The following is an 18173-nucleotide window of genomic DNA, read 5'->3' on the forward strand; positions in this document are numbered from 1 at the left end:
GATTAGGTATAGGTATCCAAACACTATATTTTTTCTGTACTACTACACTTGGCTCGTTTTTAGCAAACTACCTTTGCATTTTCCCGAAAAATGGGCCTCTGCCAAGAAGGCCCCCTTAGGGCCCTAACTTCAAAAAAATTATGATTTTAACCAAACACTACATTTTTTCTGTACTATTACACTTGGCCCGTTTTTAGCAAACTACCTCTTCATTTCCCCCCAAAAATGGGCCCCTCAGAAAGTTTGCCACTTGGGCCTTTTTTCTTAAATCCGCCACTGCAGACTTTACTGTTACTTTGGAACACTCTGTATATACATACGTAAATCCCTTTGGTCTAAAATATTTCAATATCCATTGATAATAGGTGTCACTTCAAAGTTTACCTTTGATACTTGTACATCATCACAATCAAGTTTGCAATACAGTTGCTTATCAATCTTGTCTCTATATTAGGTGCGACAGCGACATAAACGAGTGCGGCGTAATACACAGTCCCTGCCAGCACGATGGAGTGTGTGTAAATCTTCCCGGGAACTACCGTTGCGAGTGTCCAGACCAATTTACTGGCGAACAGTGTCAGAATTTCCGCTTAATTACCTGCGATAATCAGCCTTGCAAGAACGGCGGTATTTGTACAGACGTTGTAAATCCGCAAACTGGTGACAATTTCACTTGCACCTGTATGACTGGCTACGAAGGCTCAATTTGCAATGTTCCTTACTGCATCGGGCGGAAGTGTCAAAACGGCGGTAGATGCATTTTATACGATGTACGTATATTGTGAACTTTCACATTTAGAAAAAAAAACGACTTTTTCGATAGGAAGATCCTTCGAGTTCGGTAGATTTTTATACTGGCTTTATGGAAATTAAAAAAGTAATTTACAAATGCCGAAATAACAAAAGCACATTTACTTATACAAATTTGCGTGTAATGTAAGATGATGTATTTCTGAGATCTGGATGACGTTCCATTACGCGCGCGAAGAAATGACCCCGAGCTGCATTTGATATCTGTTCATTAATTATTATGAAACTATGTACAGAGTGGAGACAAATGCATAGTACAACCGAAAAGGGCTCACCCTGATAACCATCTGTCTCCAGTCTGACATCAGATTGGTAGCAGGGTCTGGCTCTGGCATGAGAGCGCAGAGTCTGAAGTCAGAACCGTAGCAGACGGCAGAATCTGCTGCGGATCTGCTGCCGATCTGACATCAGGCTCTGCACCTCAGAACGCAGCCATCTGCGGACACAGACGACTACGGTTCTGATGTCAGATTCTGCTGCCCAGATCTAGCTGTCAGGGCAGAGCCCTTTTGCAAAAATCTGTCCAAATTTCCCTCACTCTCTCTCTCTGAATTATTTTGTCTCCGTTCTGTGTACGACAGAAACATTACAACTTGCAATTCTAATAACATATTACTTTGAACGACTAGACACCTCAGTGCAGTTGTCCACGTGGCTACTCCGGGTTCTATTGCGAAATTAATATCGACGACTGCGCGGCGGATGCTGAAGGCAACGTACCATGTAAAAACGACGGGAAATGTTACGACGGTGTAAACAATTTCACTTGCGACTGCACCGACACTGGGTACACAGACGCTAATTGTTCTTTGGACATAGATGAATGCCAAGATCCAAGCACAGACTGCGGTCACGGCCGATGCGAAAATTTACCAGGCACTTATCAGTGTATTTGCGATCTGGGCTATTGCGGGTACAATTGCGGCATGATGGATCCTTGTAAAGGGGTATTGTTTCCCATTGAAGTTTATTATTCCACGTAAGTGCCTATAATAAGCCTCATTTTTGATACATCGATTCTTTCCAGCAGGATTACTGTCAGAATGGAGGCACGTGCAAATGCGGAGACGACGGTGGATATAGGTGTCAATGTACGGGGGAATATACCGGGCAAAATTGCACAGAAGTACGTTGTAATGTGATGAAAATATCAAGTGAATCGTAATAAATTTCTCTATATTCTTGTTATCCTTTCCTCTTGTAGACGGAAAACTTTTTGAGCAGTCAAGCACTTGACATAGCTGTGATCGTTGGCCCCATCGTTGGATGTCTCTTCCTCATCGCAGTTGGCTCTTTAGTTGCACTATTTATGATGGCCAGGAAAAAAAGAGCTACCCGGGGAACATACAGTCCGAGCGCTCAAGAATTTAGTAATCCGCGCGTTGAGATGGACAATGTGATGAAGCCGCCGCCGGAGGAGAGATTAATCTGAGAATCTTCCCGTGACGAAGGGACATGGTACGGATGTTCCACGCCGGCAACTCCTAGTCTTTTGAGAGCATGCTTCGTTGCTGCAGTATGCGTCGATTGGAGAAAAACATCGGTAGAATCTTCCACTCGATAGTACTGCTTTCAAACGGCAAGTAAGAAAATACGAGGTTTCATCGCGTTTTCTAGTCCGCGCTACCTTATCGCCGCGTTATCAGATCGACCTAAGGAATTACGTGTATGTACAATGCCAGATACGAGAACGGGGTCTTGAGGAATGTAAAAGTGGCGTCGAAAGCGAAACGCGTTAGAGCTTCGGTAATCACAGATTCGCTGTGAAATCTTAACGACCATGCCAATCGTGAAGATGATTTATTCGATCATTAGCACTGAGAACCGCGAATAGATTACTATGTTTGCACATCGGTTATGTGGCTGATTTAAACGGATCGTGTAACTACACAAAGTGTACTTAAAACTTCATTAAGTGTCCTTAACATACAAGCAATACTCGGAAGAAGCACCTAAGCAACGAGACCCGTCCATTGTAGTGCCTAATTTACCCTACTTAAAGAGATTTTATTTATAAGCAGTGAATATGAAGCACTGGAAAGTACGCATTTCAAAAGCGCGTTATATTCGAATGCGGATATTGAGATCTCTCGAGCATAATGGTATTCGTTAAATTTATTCTACTGGCTAGGCGCCAGCCAGCTGGAGCCAGGCATCGTCAGGAAGTACTATAGCGTAGTTACGTTACGACTTATTGCGAAGAATCTCGGAAATTTGTTTATAAAAACGTCGCGAGCGGGTGTCTATCATGACTTACACGGTACTTAAATACAGTAGGTGCATTTCCATGCTTCGCAGTATCGTCGCGCTTGTTAATTTTGTACATAAATTAGGTAGTAAGCTGAAGGAATTATTAACGTTTTTACCAATAGCATTTTATATAAATATAGTATTTAATAACGAATATTATTTGGTACGTAATTGTTTACTACCACGACCAAAGTAATAGGCGAGAATTCCTCCCGCCTATTAATATAAATGACGTAGCCGTTAATAAAGAATCATCTTCTTGCAATAGGATTTAGCAAGTTGACAATTACAGTCAAGAAACACGACACTTTGTAGGAACACATGTTGTACTATTGTTATTGCCTTCTTTTTTTTTTAAATACATCTACCTTAGCGTACTATCGTTCCGATTGATAGAATCTAAAATAGTTGTATTATTATAGAACAAAATTGTTAATCGAAATAGTGGGCGTTCCAATACCATAAGTAAAGACTTAACTAGCTGATAAGCTCACAAAAACAAACAAGAATGTCTTGATAAACACGGGTGGCAGGACTAATCGTTTTCGAGGTATATTCAAGCTTTTTATCTTGTTAGCTAAGCTACAGATATATCAACTACGATATGTAAAGGTGGAATCAGACGGCGCGTGAATCAGCGATCTTTGCCCGCGAATCGCCGATCCGCGCGCCATCTGATCGGTCATGGATCGCCGAGTCGTGCTCGCCAAGCCGACTTGCCGAGCCTGGGCGAGCCGAGCAAGCTCGCCGATCCGCGCGCCATCTGATTCCACCTTAATAGTCTTGTTTATATTTTGAGTAATGCACTGAATATGATTGCCGAGTAGTGTAAGAAATTTCAGGGATTTCTGAACGCATACATCCGTGTATGTGAATACGCGCTGAAACTTATACCGCAATGTGAACATCTATTTTAAATATCTGTGTCAAAGCTTGTTCTTCTTAATTCCGAAATTGTTGGTGCTTCGACCATTGGTGATCGTACAAAGAACAGCTTGCGGATCTTAGTTTATTAAGACATTCTTGTTTGCTTTTGCCAGCTCTATTAGTCAGTTGACTCTTTACCTACAATTCTGAAACACCGTGTATATATATACATATATTGATACTTTTGTAAAATCCCAAGCATATTAATATTCCATAAATGTAACGTATTCGGCGTGTATTAATGAAAACGAAGCAGAAAATTTATCGTGAGAATTGTTTATATTTGAAAATATAAGAACGAACACATTCCAACATCGGGCTGTAAACAATCTTTATTCAGTGTGTACTGTAGAATGAATATCATCAATGTTTTCTTTAAGACTGAAACTTGGGGTACTAAGAAAATATATAAAAACGCGTGTATGCAATTTTCATGTGAGTACTTATTTTATGATAAAACGTGACAATATGCGGCATATGTGCATAAATAATTATAATAATTTCGATAATTAAATGTACAAAAGCAATAAATATTAAATTACTTAAATGTTATGGTTGTCTTTTGATAACATTTATATTTATATAATAAATTAACAGGTAAACTATACACCAACATGATTCGACATAAGAATATTATTAAAAAGAGTTTTGAATAAAATTTGACTAGACATATATGTATATATAAATAGTTTGTATGTTTGTATTTCATTTCACTAAAACCTTTACGTCAACTTTCTCCCCTAACTTTATATAATCACTAGCTTCAACAGATCTTCTTTCCATTTATCTTGCTTAATTTATCACGTGATATTTTATCAAAGAATAAAAGCCCAGCAGCACGCTCTACGCTCTCTGGTGGAACCTATTATAAACGTTCATATTAATATTACTTACCTTAATTTATAGTACTTACAGTGTTCCCCGGTTTAAGGGTCCATTCTACTTTGCCGGTCGAAAAAGAGGCCTATTTTCATGAATTCTTTTGTCAAGAACTTCTGTACGGATTTTAATGATCTTTATTGTTAAATATTTATCATTCCTTGCTGTATAGAATCGAATTTTTTCGTGTTTCCAAAATATAATTACAAGTGTGTGGATTTAAGTCGCAATGTCTGTGCCTTTGTGAGAACACTGCGGAAGTCCTCCTCGGCGTCAAAGTGGTTTTAAACTGATAAAAATAGAATGATTATGTCCTATAGGGGTGTACGCGTAAAGTGAAATAGAATTATTGATTTATCAACAGTGGTTACAAAATAGCGGCCTTGCAAAGAAAAACTTTCGGATTTTCTGCCTATTTTTCGATGTTTTTTGTGGATGGAACAAAAACTATTTCTGATACCTGGATGATTCTACATAGTCCACTTTATGCGTACACCCCTGTACAACATAATCGTTATATTTTTATCATTTTAGGACCACTTAAGGTCGAGAAGGACTTCCGCAGAGGGCCTGCGTTCTCATTGAGGCACAAACATTGCGATTTAAATCCACACATTTGTAATTATATTTTAGAAACACGAAAAATACGATTATATGCCGCAAGAGATAATAAACATTTAACCAAAAAAAAAACACTAAAATCCGTACGTTAGTTCTTGAAAATAAAATCATGAAAATATGCAAATGTGTGATGGAACTAGAGTTGGGACTATCGATTATCGATATCTTATCGATAACTTATTGATACTTAACGCTATATCAATAATATCGTTAAGATGTTGTTAAGTGGTGCAAGAACGAAGGTGCTACAAGTTTTTCATTTCTCCAGGGTTTAGACTATGGCGGTAAAATATTTATGCATTCCAGCAACCTCTATTCTAAGTTAACGATTATTCTTCAAAGGTGGACAAAAAAATAAAAAGAGGTTTACAGTATATCTTAACTTTAAGCTTCTTGAGGCAGAGTTCAGAATAATCCGATTGTTGCGAGATGTTGCATACTTACTTAGCACACCAAAAGAAATAAAATTAGCGGGAAAATCAACATTTTATCGCACCTTCAATCCTAAGGGACACCCCACCCTTCGAGGATCCAGCGCGTTGATAACCGAGACCAATAAAACCGACGGGCCACATAAAACATCCAGTACGGAAAACTAAAATGTTCATGCTTCTGATACTTGGTCATGAAAGTATGTATTCCCAATGGATTGTTGATCTTTCCTCGATGAAAATGGGTCCAAACACGGACCAATTCGGTCCAATTTTGATACACGTAATATATGTCATGGATCAATCACCAGAAACGTGACATTCGCTCAATCCGGGGGAACCACTATAATTCCGATCGTGTATTCATGCTCGAAAATAATCCGAATTGCTTCGTGTTTGGACTTATCTTCTTCTACAGAATCTCACCAATCCATTGCTAATACCTTCATCAAGGTAAAATGAGAAATATCTCAATTTCAAGCTGCACGCATGGCTCAACTCTCTCGGCTGCCTCACTGTCAATCGAAGGTGATTGTCTCTTTCAATCGACGTTGTCTTAATTGGCCTCGTTCACTCACCGTGTCGAACGGTTCGACCCAGACAATCTATTAGGTACTAACTACTTTCCCTGCCCCGGCTTCGCGAAAAACTCCGATCCGGAGATTTCAGTTAAACCGGAGAACACTGTAATGAATAACTTACCACAGGCTTGGGAATTAAGTGAACTTGGCAGCCGATTTTCATTGGCAACGCCTTCTTTCTCCCGCCGCGCGTCTTGGCCCCCGCGGCGGCCTAGGTCAGGGCTGTCCAAGGTCGCTCCCGCGGGAGCTTGGGGTTCTCCCACTCTCTTCCGCGTTGTCAGAGATACCGCGCGACGCTAAAGAGGCAACCATGATAGACCAGCCGCTAGCCTGGCTAGCCCGTCATGGGAGCCTTCGTAGCGTCGCACGGTCTCCTTGACAACGGAAGGCACGCTGCTGTGCGAGAGAACGATTGAAGGGGGAAGCAGGCGCGTGAGGGGCCCCTACGCTGGACAGCGCTGGCCTAGGTGCTTAGAGCGCCTCAGGCCCGTACCATATGAACCGCGCGTGGCGGATTGGGGCGACATTGTATCAATAGGTTTCCACATCGTCCCAGAGAGCACGATTTTCGATGCGTTTTTGTTTTGTCCACGCGCTACGCGCGATTCACGTGGTACGGGCCTGAGGCGCTCCAAGCACCTAGGCCAGCGCTGTCCAGCGTAGGGGCCCCTCAAGCGCCTGCTTCCCCTTCCAATCTTTCTCTCGCACAGCGTGCCTTTCGTTGTCAAGGAGACCGCGCGACGCTACGAAGGCTCCCATGACGGGCTAGCAGGCTAGCGGCTGGTCAATCATGGTCGCCTTTTTAGCGTCGCGCGGTATCCTTGACAACGCGGACGAGAGTGGGAGAACCCCAAGCTCCCGCGGGAGCGACCTTGGACAGTGCTGACCTAGGCCGCGGGGGCCAAGACGCGCGGCAGGAGAAAGGAGGCGTTGCCTCTGAAAATCGGCCGCCAAGTTCACTTAATTCCCAAGCCTGACTTACCAGAAAGTTTGTCAAAGGAGTATTATCAGCTATAGGGGAATTTGGCATTACAAATGCTTCCATCTCTAATTTTGAATCGTGCGTTTCAGCAACAACTACTTTATAAAAGTGAGTAGGCACCGCTACATGGTTGGCGCCAATAACTTCATAACGTACATACTTCTTTCCATCGGCCTCTTTTCTGTAATCATAGTGTGTTTAAGTCGCTGACATAATTAGCAAAGATACGTAAGAAATTAGGAGTTTCGCTTACTTCGGCAAATACAAAGGTCCTGTACAAACATAGACGTTCTTATGCACTTTAGTTAAATTTCTAACATATTTTTCTAACCTATTCCAAGAATCTCTGTTAAAACCCACACCCACTTGGGGTGCCATGTTTGTTAAAAAGAATGTCTGTTCTATATGACTTTGGTGGCTCTTATGATTCCCTGCTGCTGCTAAATGCCCACGGTCATATCCGCTACCCTTGTAATCGCTGTTTTCTGATCTAATATCCAATAAATTTATTACTACATTAGTTTAACAATGCTTGCATTTAATTACTCGTAATACACACCTGAAAAACGAATGTATACTCGAATCAGGCTTGAATTCACATTTACTCCGCGATACCTCACTGTTGTATTGTAATCTTTCTTTAGTTAAATGTTCGAACACCCAATGAGCTACCCTGTTTCTTCTGTCGTAAGAAAGTACAAAATCTTCGTACGATCTGACATGATCTAACCCAGGGAAACCATACTTCATAATCTGTCGAAATATAAATATTCTTTCAAGCTCTGATACACCTTATTATTAATTAGAAACGCGAATTAAAAGCGTACACTTGCAACAGTAATAGATAAGTGTACGATAATTTACGATCGAGAGTTTGTATTAAAGTTGCTTATAAATTACACACGGCTAGTGACTATCAGTTACCAATGTTTACGTAACATTGAGGTTAAGTAGAAATTAAACGCTATTAACTTACTTCAGACACTCTCGGAGCCGTTGAAGACAATTTTGAACCCATATTTCTTTCAGTGTCTGCGGGAACGAACGCAGTGGCTGCAGAAACTGTTCCAAACAAAGGCAAACCGGGCATCTCTTTGATGGCTACATTAGAGAAAACACTTGTTCTACTGTCTCCTATTTCTCCATTCAAATGTTGTTTCTGTTCCGAATATTTACCGAGATACCAACCACCGAGACCTATGGTGGATATGGTACTCACTTTTAAGAAAATGGTCGTTAATACTTTCATTCTTTGTTTATTAAAATGTCAATTGACAGTACTCTCCGGTACTTGTAGTTGTAGCCTCGTCCACGTGTGTTTACTTATATAAAACATATACAGGGTTAGTGATCCTCTAGGGAGTGATCGGAACAACGTGATCGTCGGTGATTTTTCAGCAAAAGCGGAAGTAGACAGAGAAAGAAACTGTAGAAAGAAACAAACAGAAATACTAACAGAAAGAGAGAGAAATACTGATAGAAAGAGATAGATAAACGTTTAGGTTATGTTACTTCCGGTTTTGCTCCAAAATGGCTGCGGTTATACCGATCACTCCCTAGGGCGGTATTTTCAGTCGCTACTTCTTCTTAAGCAAATGCTTAAGCATGCGGCATCCTCTACTAACCCAGTAGCTAGTAAAGAATGCCAAATGCTTAAGCATTTGCTCAAGAATAAGTAGCGACTGAGAATACCGCCCCTAGAGGATCACTACTACGGTTGTGGCTCCGACGCCATCTGACAAGGGAAGTCCGGTTATCCGAACATTCCGATTTTTTTTTTAACTGCGCAGAATTGTAGAGGACCTCGATAGAAGTATCAGGAAATTTTTTGTTTGTGCCCATTTTCGGTTTTTCAGGGTGAAAACACCCTTTAAAGGTTAATGAGTGTGTTCCTATTTTTCAGTGTACATAGCTTGGAAACGATATAAAAAATATGTTGTAAGTAAATACAAATTTTGTTATAGGGCTTGATAACAGTTCCTGAGTACAATCTCTGTAGCAAGCGTCGTCAAAGGCGATACCGCCAGCAATCACGCGCCACCCTGAGTTCTGTTGTCTTCGATACTCGAATCAGCGGGGCCAAACAATGTTGCGCACTAAGCAGCGACGAGAGCCCGAAACTGTCGCCAACATCGTGCGAGAGAGAAAGAGATACTTTCTCGATGGAGCGAGCGAGAGAGGTAGAACGAGGGACTCCCAATCGCTCGCAATGCACATGCGCCGGTGTACACCTCTCACTCGCACCAGCTCGCACATGTCTTTCACTCTCACGTGATGCTGACGACAGTTTCGAGGACAGGAGACATAAGGCAATGAGACCTCCAGTAGTATATGCTCTAAGACTGTGCCCGGATGGAAAGAAGTCGGTCGAGAAACTCTAGTGTCCGAATATCAGGTCCGAATAGTATATCCCTATTAGTGATCCTCTATGGAGTGATCGGTATAACCGCAGCCATCTTGGAGCAAAACCGGAAATGAACATATCTATCTCTTTGTATCAGTATTTCTGTATCCTTCTTTTTTTACAAATTTCATTCTCTGGCTACTTCCGCTTTTGCTCCAAAATCGCGGCAACAGAGGAATAGAGGATCACTAAACCGTAGTTCTACGTGAAATATGCAGCATGATACATTTATGCTTCAGACTTTTTTATTTCCAATATTAGACAACTTAGCCCCGTTACGCACTTGCGACAAATTGCCGGGCGACCAGGTCGTCGTCGACCACGAGGTATACGGAGACGTACGAGTTCGTACGCACTTGGTCGCGGCGAACAACAAAGGTTTCTGGTCTCTTGGCGACCAAGTTTTGCCGGCGACTGGTCGCAAGTGCGTAACGGGCCTTACCCTATCTCTTAGTATATGATAATAAAAGTTCTATGGCATTGTCGGCTGTGTATAAGAAACCTAGAAATTACAACATAATTATTATTTATACTTTAACAATTTCAAATTTAAAATATTTTTTCAAATACAACTATAGTATATTCAAATGTGACGAGGCTGATACCTGGAAATAAATTATAACTTAACACCAATTGGCACAGAAAATTTATAAGGACACTTATTAAGGGCACAAATATAAAAGATTATGAGAAAATATATTTATTCACTACAACACTCGTCTGAATCTTCAGCTAAGATTATATCATATCCTGGCAACGTTTTCGGATCAAATGTTCTTTGGAAACATTTCTGAAATACTAGACGTGCTCTTTTTTTGGCTGGTGGTGAATTTGGTACTGCATCAAAGTTATCGTTATCGAGATTCTGTTCCCTATCTGTTTCATTCTTACTAGACTTCCTTTTCGTTATTGAGGAAAATACAGAGTTCGCTATCTTCTTTCTATTTGTAGATGTTTCACTAAGTTTTGAAGTTAGATCACGACTAGATGAGGGATAATTAGGAGATTCCTCTCGCGTATCGCGTTCTACTGGCAGAACACTGACTTCATTTTTATTGGGATCATCCCTTAGACTTCTGCTAGGTACATCTCGTAATGAATTAGCTTTTTCTTTAGAAGAATTTAGGTTTGTTTCTTTCATTTTTTCCGTTAAAGCTGGATGCGTATTTTCAGAATTTGTATTCCCCAATGTTTTATTAATCGTGGCTGACTTTTTGTTTGCTTTACTTATAGATCTACTGGGTTTCTTTGAGATTCGTTTGCCTCCTACCCTCCTTTTTGTCGTCTTTTCATTTGTTCCTATTAGCGTTGTTTCAGTCTGACTATCAGCATCGGAATTTAACGTAGACAGCACTAAATTTGCCTCAAAAGCTGGGTTCTTCAATGCAAATATAACTGGCCTGCAGAATATTAGTGAATAATTAGTCACGTATAAGTGAAAGCATATATATATATTCATATTAACTAATCCTTACTTTCCTGCCTCTTCGAAATATATACTAGCTGGTATTCCTACAGTTTCTGCAAAAGTTAAAATAGCTTTGAATTCTTTCATACAAAATGTAATCGATATGTCGCTACTAATATCATATCTATCGAATTCCCCTCTGCCAAGTGCAACCTGCGTTCGTGTCGTATTTGATAAACCTGAGAAAGTTAAGTAGTTTCAATCAATGAGATAAACAAGCTATACTTAGGTCGCTTGAAATATACAATTTACCTGAAGTATCATCGACGTAATTTCTTAATAACAGCTTTTGCGACGAAACTTCTAATGTTATCTCGATTAAATGTTGATGAAAATTTTGCAACGCATCTCCTAATACTCGTGGTTGAGACGAGAATTGATTCGACGCCAGATCTTTATTATATGCAATCTGCACAGTATGGATAATAATAAAAAAAAAGAACACAGAGACTACACAGAGGCTATTGAGAATACGCATAACATACTTGTAACATTTCGCAGTCTAATATGGGCAATAAATGAGTCTTGGTAATACTGTTCTTATATTTTAAGATAAATAAAATTTCAGATGCGTTTGGTTCTAATCTTATGTGACAGGTTTCCACTTGTTTATCTATTAAATTCGTAGCTTTGAATACAGCCATCGCGCTCTGTAAGATATATTATATATTAAATCATTTGTGATATTTTATGAAAATATAGTAATTCAGTATTACCCTCATTGAAATTTTACATTTCAATGCATCATTTTCCTGCAGATTTCCATAAACATAATATGAGAAATAGTTTTCGAAGAATGTGAAGTCAGCGTACGCTGAACTGTTCATGTTGACGGTACGAAACAATAAGGTACTCTTTTGTGGTTCTATGTACATCTCATCTCCAATTCTCGCCAACGCATGTATAGCTTTTGCTAAAACTAATACACGAATATTATATATATATATATTCATTGTCAGTAAGCGTACACACTCTTTGACACGGAAGTGCACGGAAGCCGATAAAATATAACCTAAATGAATTTCAACGTACTTTTTACATTTGCTCCTGGCACAGCGCATTTCATGTTGAGTTTATTTTCTTACGCTACTTATCGTTGACTAACCGTCAAGTATTATTTAATTTAGTAAGTAACTGGAAATGGCGTTCTAAAGAATTCATAATATTGTGCGCGATTGAAAGCCAACGCGCTAGTGAATTAAGTGAATTCGTTACGGGCAGTTAACTATGAATTGAAAATGTATATGCATACATTTCGAATTTATACCCGAAGATGTATAAATGAATAATAATTATAAATGTTGCTCGCAAGAAAACGATCTGTGTTGCGAATAAATGCAAACTAAGTGTAAGTAGAAACGTAAACCTGTAATTCGTATTTAGCGCATTGCAAGAAACAACTTATCGATAATTTCGCGAATCTCGAAAATCGAAAATCGAAATTGTAGAAATTGTGGATTTCGATTTTTCAGGGTTGCCAGATTGGGCGGAATTCCGCCATTTGGGCTACTTTTCCTACGCGATCTGGCGGCTCGACATTAAAACCCATCTGGCAACCCTGATGTCAATTTTCAAGCTGGTTGACTCCTTATAGAGCATATATACATGGAGGTCTTAATGAAAGCTTGAAACTGTCGCCAACATGATGCGAGAGAGAAGGGGAATTTGTATTTGTATTTTGTTTTTCCTGTGTTATTTACACAGGATGGCGTTTCAAGTATTTTGCTTATATTGCCCAATGAACATTAGTCATTTTCTTTTTCCCTTCTCTCTCCTTCGGGTCTCAGCAGCAGCGGCGAACCGGGAGACAGGTGACCGGCCACCCATCTTTTCCCAGTACGCCGCCCCGTGATGTTTAACTTCGGTGATTTTACGAGAACCGGTGTTTCCATCACGGCCATGGTCGCTGGTATCGAGGAATAATCGACCGTAATACGCATGCGCCGATATCGTGAAATTGACTGCAAGCGGTATGGTTTGATCATTGTGCATGCTTACATCATTTACGAATAATAGGAAGCCGATTTATCTCGATTGCCGCACAACACGCAATATCGACATGGCATTCTTTAATTTAAAAATATAACTCGTATATAACCGTTTTTCAAAAGGTAAGTACGAGTGTAAACAGCGATAATCGTAGCAACCGCGGGTAGTCGCTGGCGATATTAGTGCATGCGCATTACGGTCGATTATTCCTCTAACTTCGCACGATGCTTTCTCTCTCGCACGATGTTGGTCGGCAACAGGATCCACAGGAGACATAGGCCATAAGACCTCCATGTATATATGCTCTAAGGTTGACTCAAGAGATGCTAAGCAACATTTTCTTGGACCACTTATTTGGGGGAACACCTACAGGAGTGGTGGTAATAATGCGTGGTATGCCACGATGGTAGACGAACCGACGCTACGACCAACCAGCGTCGCCAGGAAATCTGTTGTTGACGCTGGTTGGCCGTAGCGTCGCCAGGAAATCTGTTGTTGACGCTGGTTGGCCGTAGCGTCGGTTCGTCTCCGATCGTAACGTCTCACGCACATATTACGAACTCATCTGTAGGTGTTCCCCCTCTCGAATAAGTTGGCCAAAGAAAATATTAGTTAGCACCCCTGTGGTTGAAAGAATTTCGCGCCAAGATGTTGGCAACGTCGTAGTCATTGCGTAGTACGTCTCCCAACACGAGTTTGAATTTGTTCCCATTTGTTTCACGAAATCGGAAATAATATATCAGCAAAAATGCAAGGTGTTCGATATTCGCCATATAAACGTAACGCTTTCATGGCTGCAGTTCGTGAAGGAAGAATAGACAGAGTAAGAAAGATAATTAATTCTCGCGGTCAATGTTACGCGGCAGAATGGAAAGATGGATATTCTTTACTTCGCACTGCTGTTGAGACGAAACACACAGAGGTTGCTAAACTACTTATAAGAAGTGGTTCCAAAGTTAACAGCAGCCACAAAAATCCTAGTAATAGCCCACTTCATTTCGCCGTTCTAACTGGCGACATAGAATTAGTCCAGATGCTTCTAGATACTGGTGCTAACATTAACGCTAAAAACACGCATGGTAGAACTCCGCTTCACAACGCGGTCGAAACTCTGAACACAGAAATCATTTGCAAGCTCTTAAAGGGAGCGAATGTTGACGCTACCGACAAAAGTGGCATAACTCCCCTGCACCTTGCTATTAAAAAGAGAAGCAAACAAATAACAACCCTTCTTCTAAGTAGAGGAGCCAATGTCGATGGTAGAGGAAACAATCCTACAACTTCTCGTCGTATTGCAGTGGACACAGGGTACTTACGAATGATTCAGCATCTTTGTAAAATACAAAGCTTACCTTAATTCTACATGTGCTTCTATGTTTAGGGATGGCAGTACACCATTGCACATCGCTGTTGCTCATGGTAACGAAGAGATTACCAAACTGCTATTAAGTAAAGGTGCGAATGTCGATGCTAAGTCGAAAAGTGGTATCACTTCTCTTCTCATTGCAACAGAGAAGGAGTATTTACACATCATTCAGCATCTTTTAAAATATGGAGCTCAAGTTAATTCTGTGTATACTTGCGCGACTCGGGAAGGATATACATCGTTGCATATTGCTGTCGAACTAGGCAGCATGGCTATCGTCAAGTTCCTTTTACTTAAAGGCGCTAATGTAAATGCGAGAGGAACGAACGGTATAACTTGTCTTCATATCGCGTCGGAAAGAGGGCACTTTCAGATTGCTGAATTCCTTTTGAAACATGGAGCCTATGTCCAGTCTATGTATACCTCTATAATTCGGGATGGTTATACACCATTGCACGTCGCTGCTGAGAAAGGTGGCGAAGATATTATTAAGTTGCTTTTAAGTCGAGGTGCTGATGTTAACGCTAGAGGAAAGCGTGGTACCACTTCGCTTCATCTTGCGACGCAGCATGGGTATTTGAACACTGTTGAGTACCTTTTAAAACACGGAGCTTGTGTTAATTCTGCATATACCTCTACGGTTCGGGCGGGTTACACATCGTTGCACTTTGCCGCCGAAGAAGGCTGCGAAGAAATTACCAAATTGCTTCTAAGCAAGGGGGCTAATGTAAATGCGAAAGGAAATGATGATATAACTCCTCTTCACATTGCAACGCGGCAAGGGTATTCAAATATTGTTGAGCATCTTTTGGATCATGGAGCTGATGTTCATTCTACATCTCGGAACGGTCATACACCACTGTACTTTGCTATTGAGAACGGAGATGAAAAAGTTGTTACGTTACTTTTAGAACGCGGAGCTCACGCGGATGCTAAAGATAAGACTGATAAAACTATACTACTACTTGCTGTTGAAAAAGGATGTCCAACACTTGTCGAGCAGATTTTAAAGCATTCTCCTGATGTGAATAACAAATGCAATAGCAGCGTTCTTAACGTTGCAGTGCAGGGCTGTGGAATAGGGTATAGGAAGATCATTGAGGACCTGCTTGAATATGGTTTTACTGTCGACCCTGATGGCGCAAATAATTGTATACAAGCTGCTGTCAAGAACGGACACGAGGAAGTAGCGAAATTATTGATAAGCTACGGAGCTGATGTAAATGCACCAGATAAGATTGGAAAGACACCAATATTTTATGCCACTGAGAATGCCGATTTAAAATTGACTGAATTACTTTTGACTAATAACGCTAATGTAAAAGATAATCCTGAACTGCTGAATATTGCTGTTAAGGAGAATCGCAGCGAGATCGTTAAACTTCTTCTACAACATGGCGCAGATGTTAACGCTACTGATAAATCTGGAAAAATGCCAATACATTTTGTTGTTTCCGACGACGAACAAACGCATCTTGAATTTTCTAGCGCAGATCCTAATGCTAAGGGAGAAGTAGCCAAATTGCTTTTAAGTAGGGGAGCTAATGCGAACACTAGAGTTAAAAATTCGGTGACGATAAATGGGGAAACTAATGCAGACACTACAGTTGAAAATTTTATGACGGTGCTTCATGCTGCTATTGACAGAGGATACGTGAAAGTCGTTGAGGCTCTTTTAGAATATAACGCAGATGTTACTTCCACGTATGAAGGTGACATGACACCGCTCCATCTTTCTGCCAAACGCGGTAACAAAGTAATTACCAAAATGCTTTTGAAGAATGGAGCTAATATAGATGTTAAGGACTGTAATGGAACGACTGCTCTTCTTTTTGCAACTCAAAAAGGCCATGGAGAGATTGTAGAACTATTGCTGAAACGCGGTGCCGATGTTAATGCTACGATGAACCGTGACTTAATAACACCACTCCACCTTGCTGCTGAATCTGGTTATCAAAAGATTGCCCAGCTTCTTCTAGACTTTGGTGCGAATGTTGATCCTACGCTTAATCGCGACACATTAACACCACTCCACAAAGCTGCTCTAAATGGTCATGTAGAAATTGTCGAACTCCTCTTAAAATTCGATGCCAGCGTTGATTCTACCGATAAATATGGTACAACACCGCTTCACTGTGCTTCCAAGAGAGGTCATGAAGAGATTGTTACACTTCTCCTAGAACATGGTTCTGATATTACTATTAAGAGTAAAGACCATTACACGGCGCTTTGTTATGCTATGAATAGTATCGACTCAATGCGCAGTAATGATTATGATTACGATTATGATTACGATTATAATTATGATTATGATTATGAACATGAACGTGAACGTGAATATGAAATCATTACTTATGAAAACATTGCTGAGATCCTTAAATGCCACGTGGTTAAGTTGAGAGCGGCAAATTTATATGAAGGACACGAGGATATACTATCAATTTGTAGCGATGATGATGACGACGAGCAGAGTGATTCTGAAGATGACTATTATGAAATAGACAGCAGGATTACTAGGATGGAACGTAAGGAAAAAAGGTTGTCTAGAAATAAGTTTCAAAGTGCATGCGAGAAAGAAATAGCAAGCATGAAGAGCGAGAAGGTTGTTAATGCTAATATTACGTTTTATGATATCTTGACAAAAGATGTAGATCGATTAGCACTGTATGCACGAAATGAAAGTATAGTAAAGGCCAGTGGATCAGGCGATTATAAAGGAAAATTTCCTATATATGCTAGTTTGATAAATAGTAATTTTAGAAAAGGGGAAAAAAGAAGAATGTTTCTGGAACAAGGGAATAAAATTTTCGATCTTTTTAACGATTTCCGTGGGTTACCACGTGACTGTACTGGAATAATACTTAGTTATTTGAAGAATGACGATTTAAGAGCTTTAACGGACGCTGGCGAGCTTATTAAGTCCTAATAATGTGATAATTACTTTAAGCATACCTAAAATAGCATATGCTTAACTTAAGAAGAAATGTTCAAACTGGCGAAGACAGTCATAGCTTTTATTGTTTTAAACGTTTTTATTTTAATATTGTGAAAGAAGATATTTTATTTTGATTTAAGTAGATCGCCAACATGAGAACCATTGTTAGGGATTGCCTCGTTATGCTCAACGTATAATAACGTTGTTGTTACCAATAGAGTATGATCTATCTATATTCAAATAAAATCTGTATTATCTGCAAAGTGTATTTAACTTTTATAACTTTTTTAACGTAATAAACTTTGTATTACGTAAAGTAAGTGTACTTTGAATTTGAAAATGTACCTGAGTTCGTGGGCTCGTAATTGTGAGCCTAGGATATGTCTTTCAATAAATTCAAATTCAAATACAAATTCAACGCCTATTTTAATTCACCCTTTCACCACCTCGCACCGCTAAAATTGTGAATCCTGGGCCCGCTCAGGTCGCCATTGTTCCGTTGACCCAGTTCACAATTCCAGTGTGGGGTG

General features: G+C 40.2%; 4 protein-coding genes and 1 long non-coding RNA gene across 10 annotated transcripts in view; 3 read left to right on the forward strand and 2 right to left on the reverse strand.

Annotated features, from left to right (window-relative positions):
- Crb (cell polarity complex component crumbs) overlaps window positions 1–4534 on the forward strand; it is a 96943-nt gene extending 92409 nt beyond the window's left edge. For 3 of the 5 annotated variants that reach the window (XM_076818208.1, XM_076818210.1, XM_076818211.1), the window contains 4 exons: window positions 455–770; window positions 1440–1757; window positions 1838–1936; window positions 2015–4534. In XM_076818208.1, coding sequence (XP_076674323.1) covers window positions 455–770; window positions 1440–1757; window positions 1838–1936; window positions 2015–2242 — 961 coding nt within the window. In that variant the 3' untranslated portion in view covers window positions 2243–4534. The remainder of the gene's footprint in view (window positions 1–454; window positions 771–1439; window positions 1758–1837; window positions 1937–2014) is intronic. The other 2 variants (XM_076818209.1, XM_076818212.1) reach the window with 1 other exon arrangement.
- An 8-nt stretch (window positions 4535–4542) lies between these two features.
- Endog (endonuclease G, mitochondrial) lies at window positions 4543–8868 on the reverse strand. The gene is made up of 5 exons (XM_076818295.1): window positions 8458–8868; window positions 8041–8234; window positions 7735–7971; window positions 7482–7662; window positions 4543–4849 (listed from the first exon to the last, which is right to left on the reverse strand). The coding sequence occupies exons 1-5, from the start codon at window positions 8728–8730 to the stop codon at window positions 4751–4753; spliced, it is 984 nt and encodes a 327-aa protein (XP_076674410.1). The 5' UTR covers window positions 8731–8868; the 3' UTR covers window positions 4543–4750.
- Window positions 6633–7480, forward strand: LOC143372291 (uncharacterized). Its single transcript, XR_013086268.1, has 3 exons — window positions 6633–6714; window positions 6967–7080; window positions 7427–7480. It is a non-coding gene; the product is annotated as an uncharacterized LOC143372291 (long non-coding RNA).
- Window positions 8869–10569: 1701 nt separating the features above from the next.
- On the reverse strand, window positions 10570–12591 carry Rad9 (cell cycle checkpoint control protein Rad9). 2 transcript variants are annotated; one of them, XM_076818156.1, is made up of 6 exons: window positions 12386–12591; window positions 12070–12272; window positions 11839–12003; window positions 11606–11762; window positions 11361–11532; window positions 10570–11285 (listed from the first exon to the last, which is right to left on the reverse strand). In XM_076818156.1, the coding sequence occupies exons 1-6, from the start codon at window positions 12417–12419 to the stop codon at window positions 10586–10588; spliced, it is 1431 nt and encodes a 476-aa protein (XP_076674271.1). In that variant the 5' UTR covers window positions 12420–12591; the 3' UTR covers window positions 10570–10585. The 2 variants fall into 2 exon arrangements, with proteins under 2 accessions (XP_076674271.1, XP_076674272.1); XM_076818157.1 differs by lacking the exon at window positions 12386–12591 and having other exon boundaries at window positions 12087–12227.
- A 1409-nt stretch (window positions 12592–14000) lies between these two features.
- Window positions 14001–18049, forward strand: LOC143372129 (uncharacterized). The gene is made up of 2 exons (XM_076818052.1): window positions 14001–14650; window positions 14724–18049. The coding sequence occupies exons 1-2, from the start codon at window positions 14091–14093 to the stop codon at window positions 17632–17634; spliced, it is 3471 nt and encodes a 1156-aa protein (XP_076674167.1). The 5' UTR covers window positions 14001–14090; the 3' UTR covers window positions 17635–18049.
- The last annotated feature ends 124 nt before the right edge of the window (window positions 18050–18173 follow it).

This window comes from Andrena cerasifolii, chromosome 8, assembly GCF_050908995.1.
Source record: "Andrena cerasifolii isolate SP2316 chromosome 8, iyAndCera1_principal, whole genome shotgun sequence".
Lineage (NCBI taxonomy): Eukaryota > Metazoa > Arthropoda > Insecta > Hymenoptera > Andrenidae > Andrena > Andrena cerasifolii.

Bases quoted from the DNA above. Each gene is read 5' to 3' on its own strand.
- LOC143372129 (XM_076818052.1), top strand. From the start codon at position 14,091: ATGCAAGGTGTTCGATATTCGCCATATAAACGTAACGCTTTCATGGCT. The intron at 14,651-14,723 runs GTACTTACGAAT...TTCTATGTTTAG, and splicing joins CGTATTGCAGTGGACACAGG to GGATGGCAGTACACCATTGC.
- Rad9 (XM_076818156.1), bottom strand. From the start codon at position 12,419: ATGAAATGCGCTGTGCCAGGAGCAAATGTAAAAA. The intron at 12,004-12,069 runs GTAATACTGAAT...TATATCTTACAG, and splicing joins AATGTAAAATTTCAATGAGG to AGCGCGATGGCTGTATTCAA. The intron at 11,763-11,838 runs GTATGTTATGCG...CATACTGTGCAG, and splicing joins TAGACTGCGAAATGTTACAA to ATTGCATATAATAAAGATCT.
- Endog (XM_076818295.1), bottom strand. From the start codon at position 8,730: ATGAAAGTATTAACGACCATTTTCTTAAAAGTGAGTACCATATCCACC. The intron at 8,235-8,457 runs GTAAGTTAATAG...ATATTTCGACAG, and splicing joins CGGCTCCGAGAGTGTCTGAA to ATTATGAAGTATGGTTTCCC. The intron at 4,850-7,481 runs GTAAGTCAGGCT...CGTTTATAATAG, and splicing joins CTCCTTTGACAAACTTTCTG to GTTCCACCAGAGAGCGTAGA.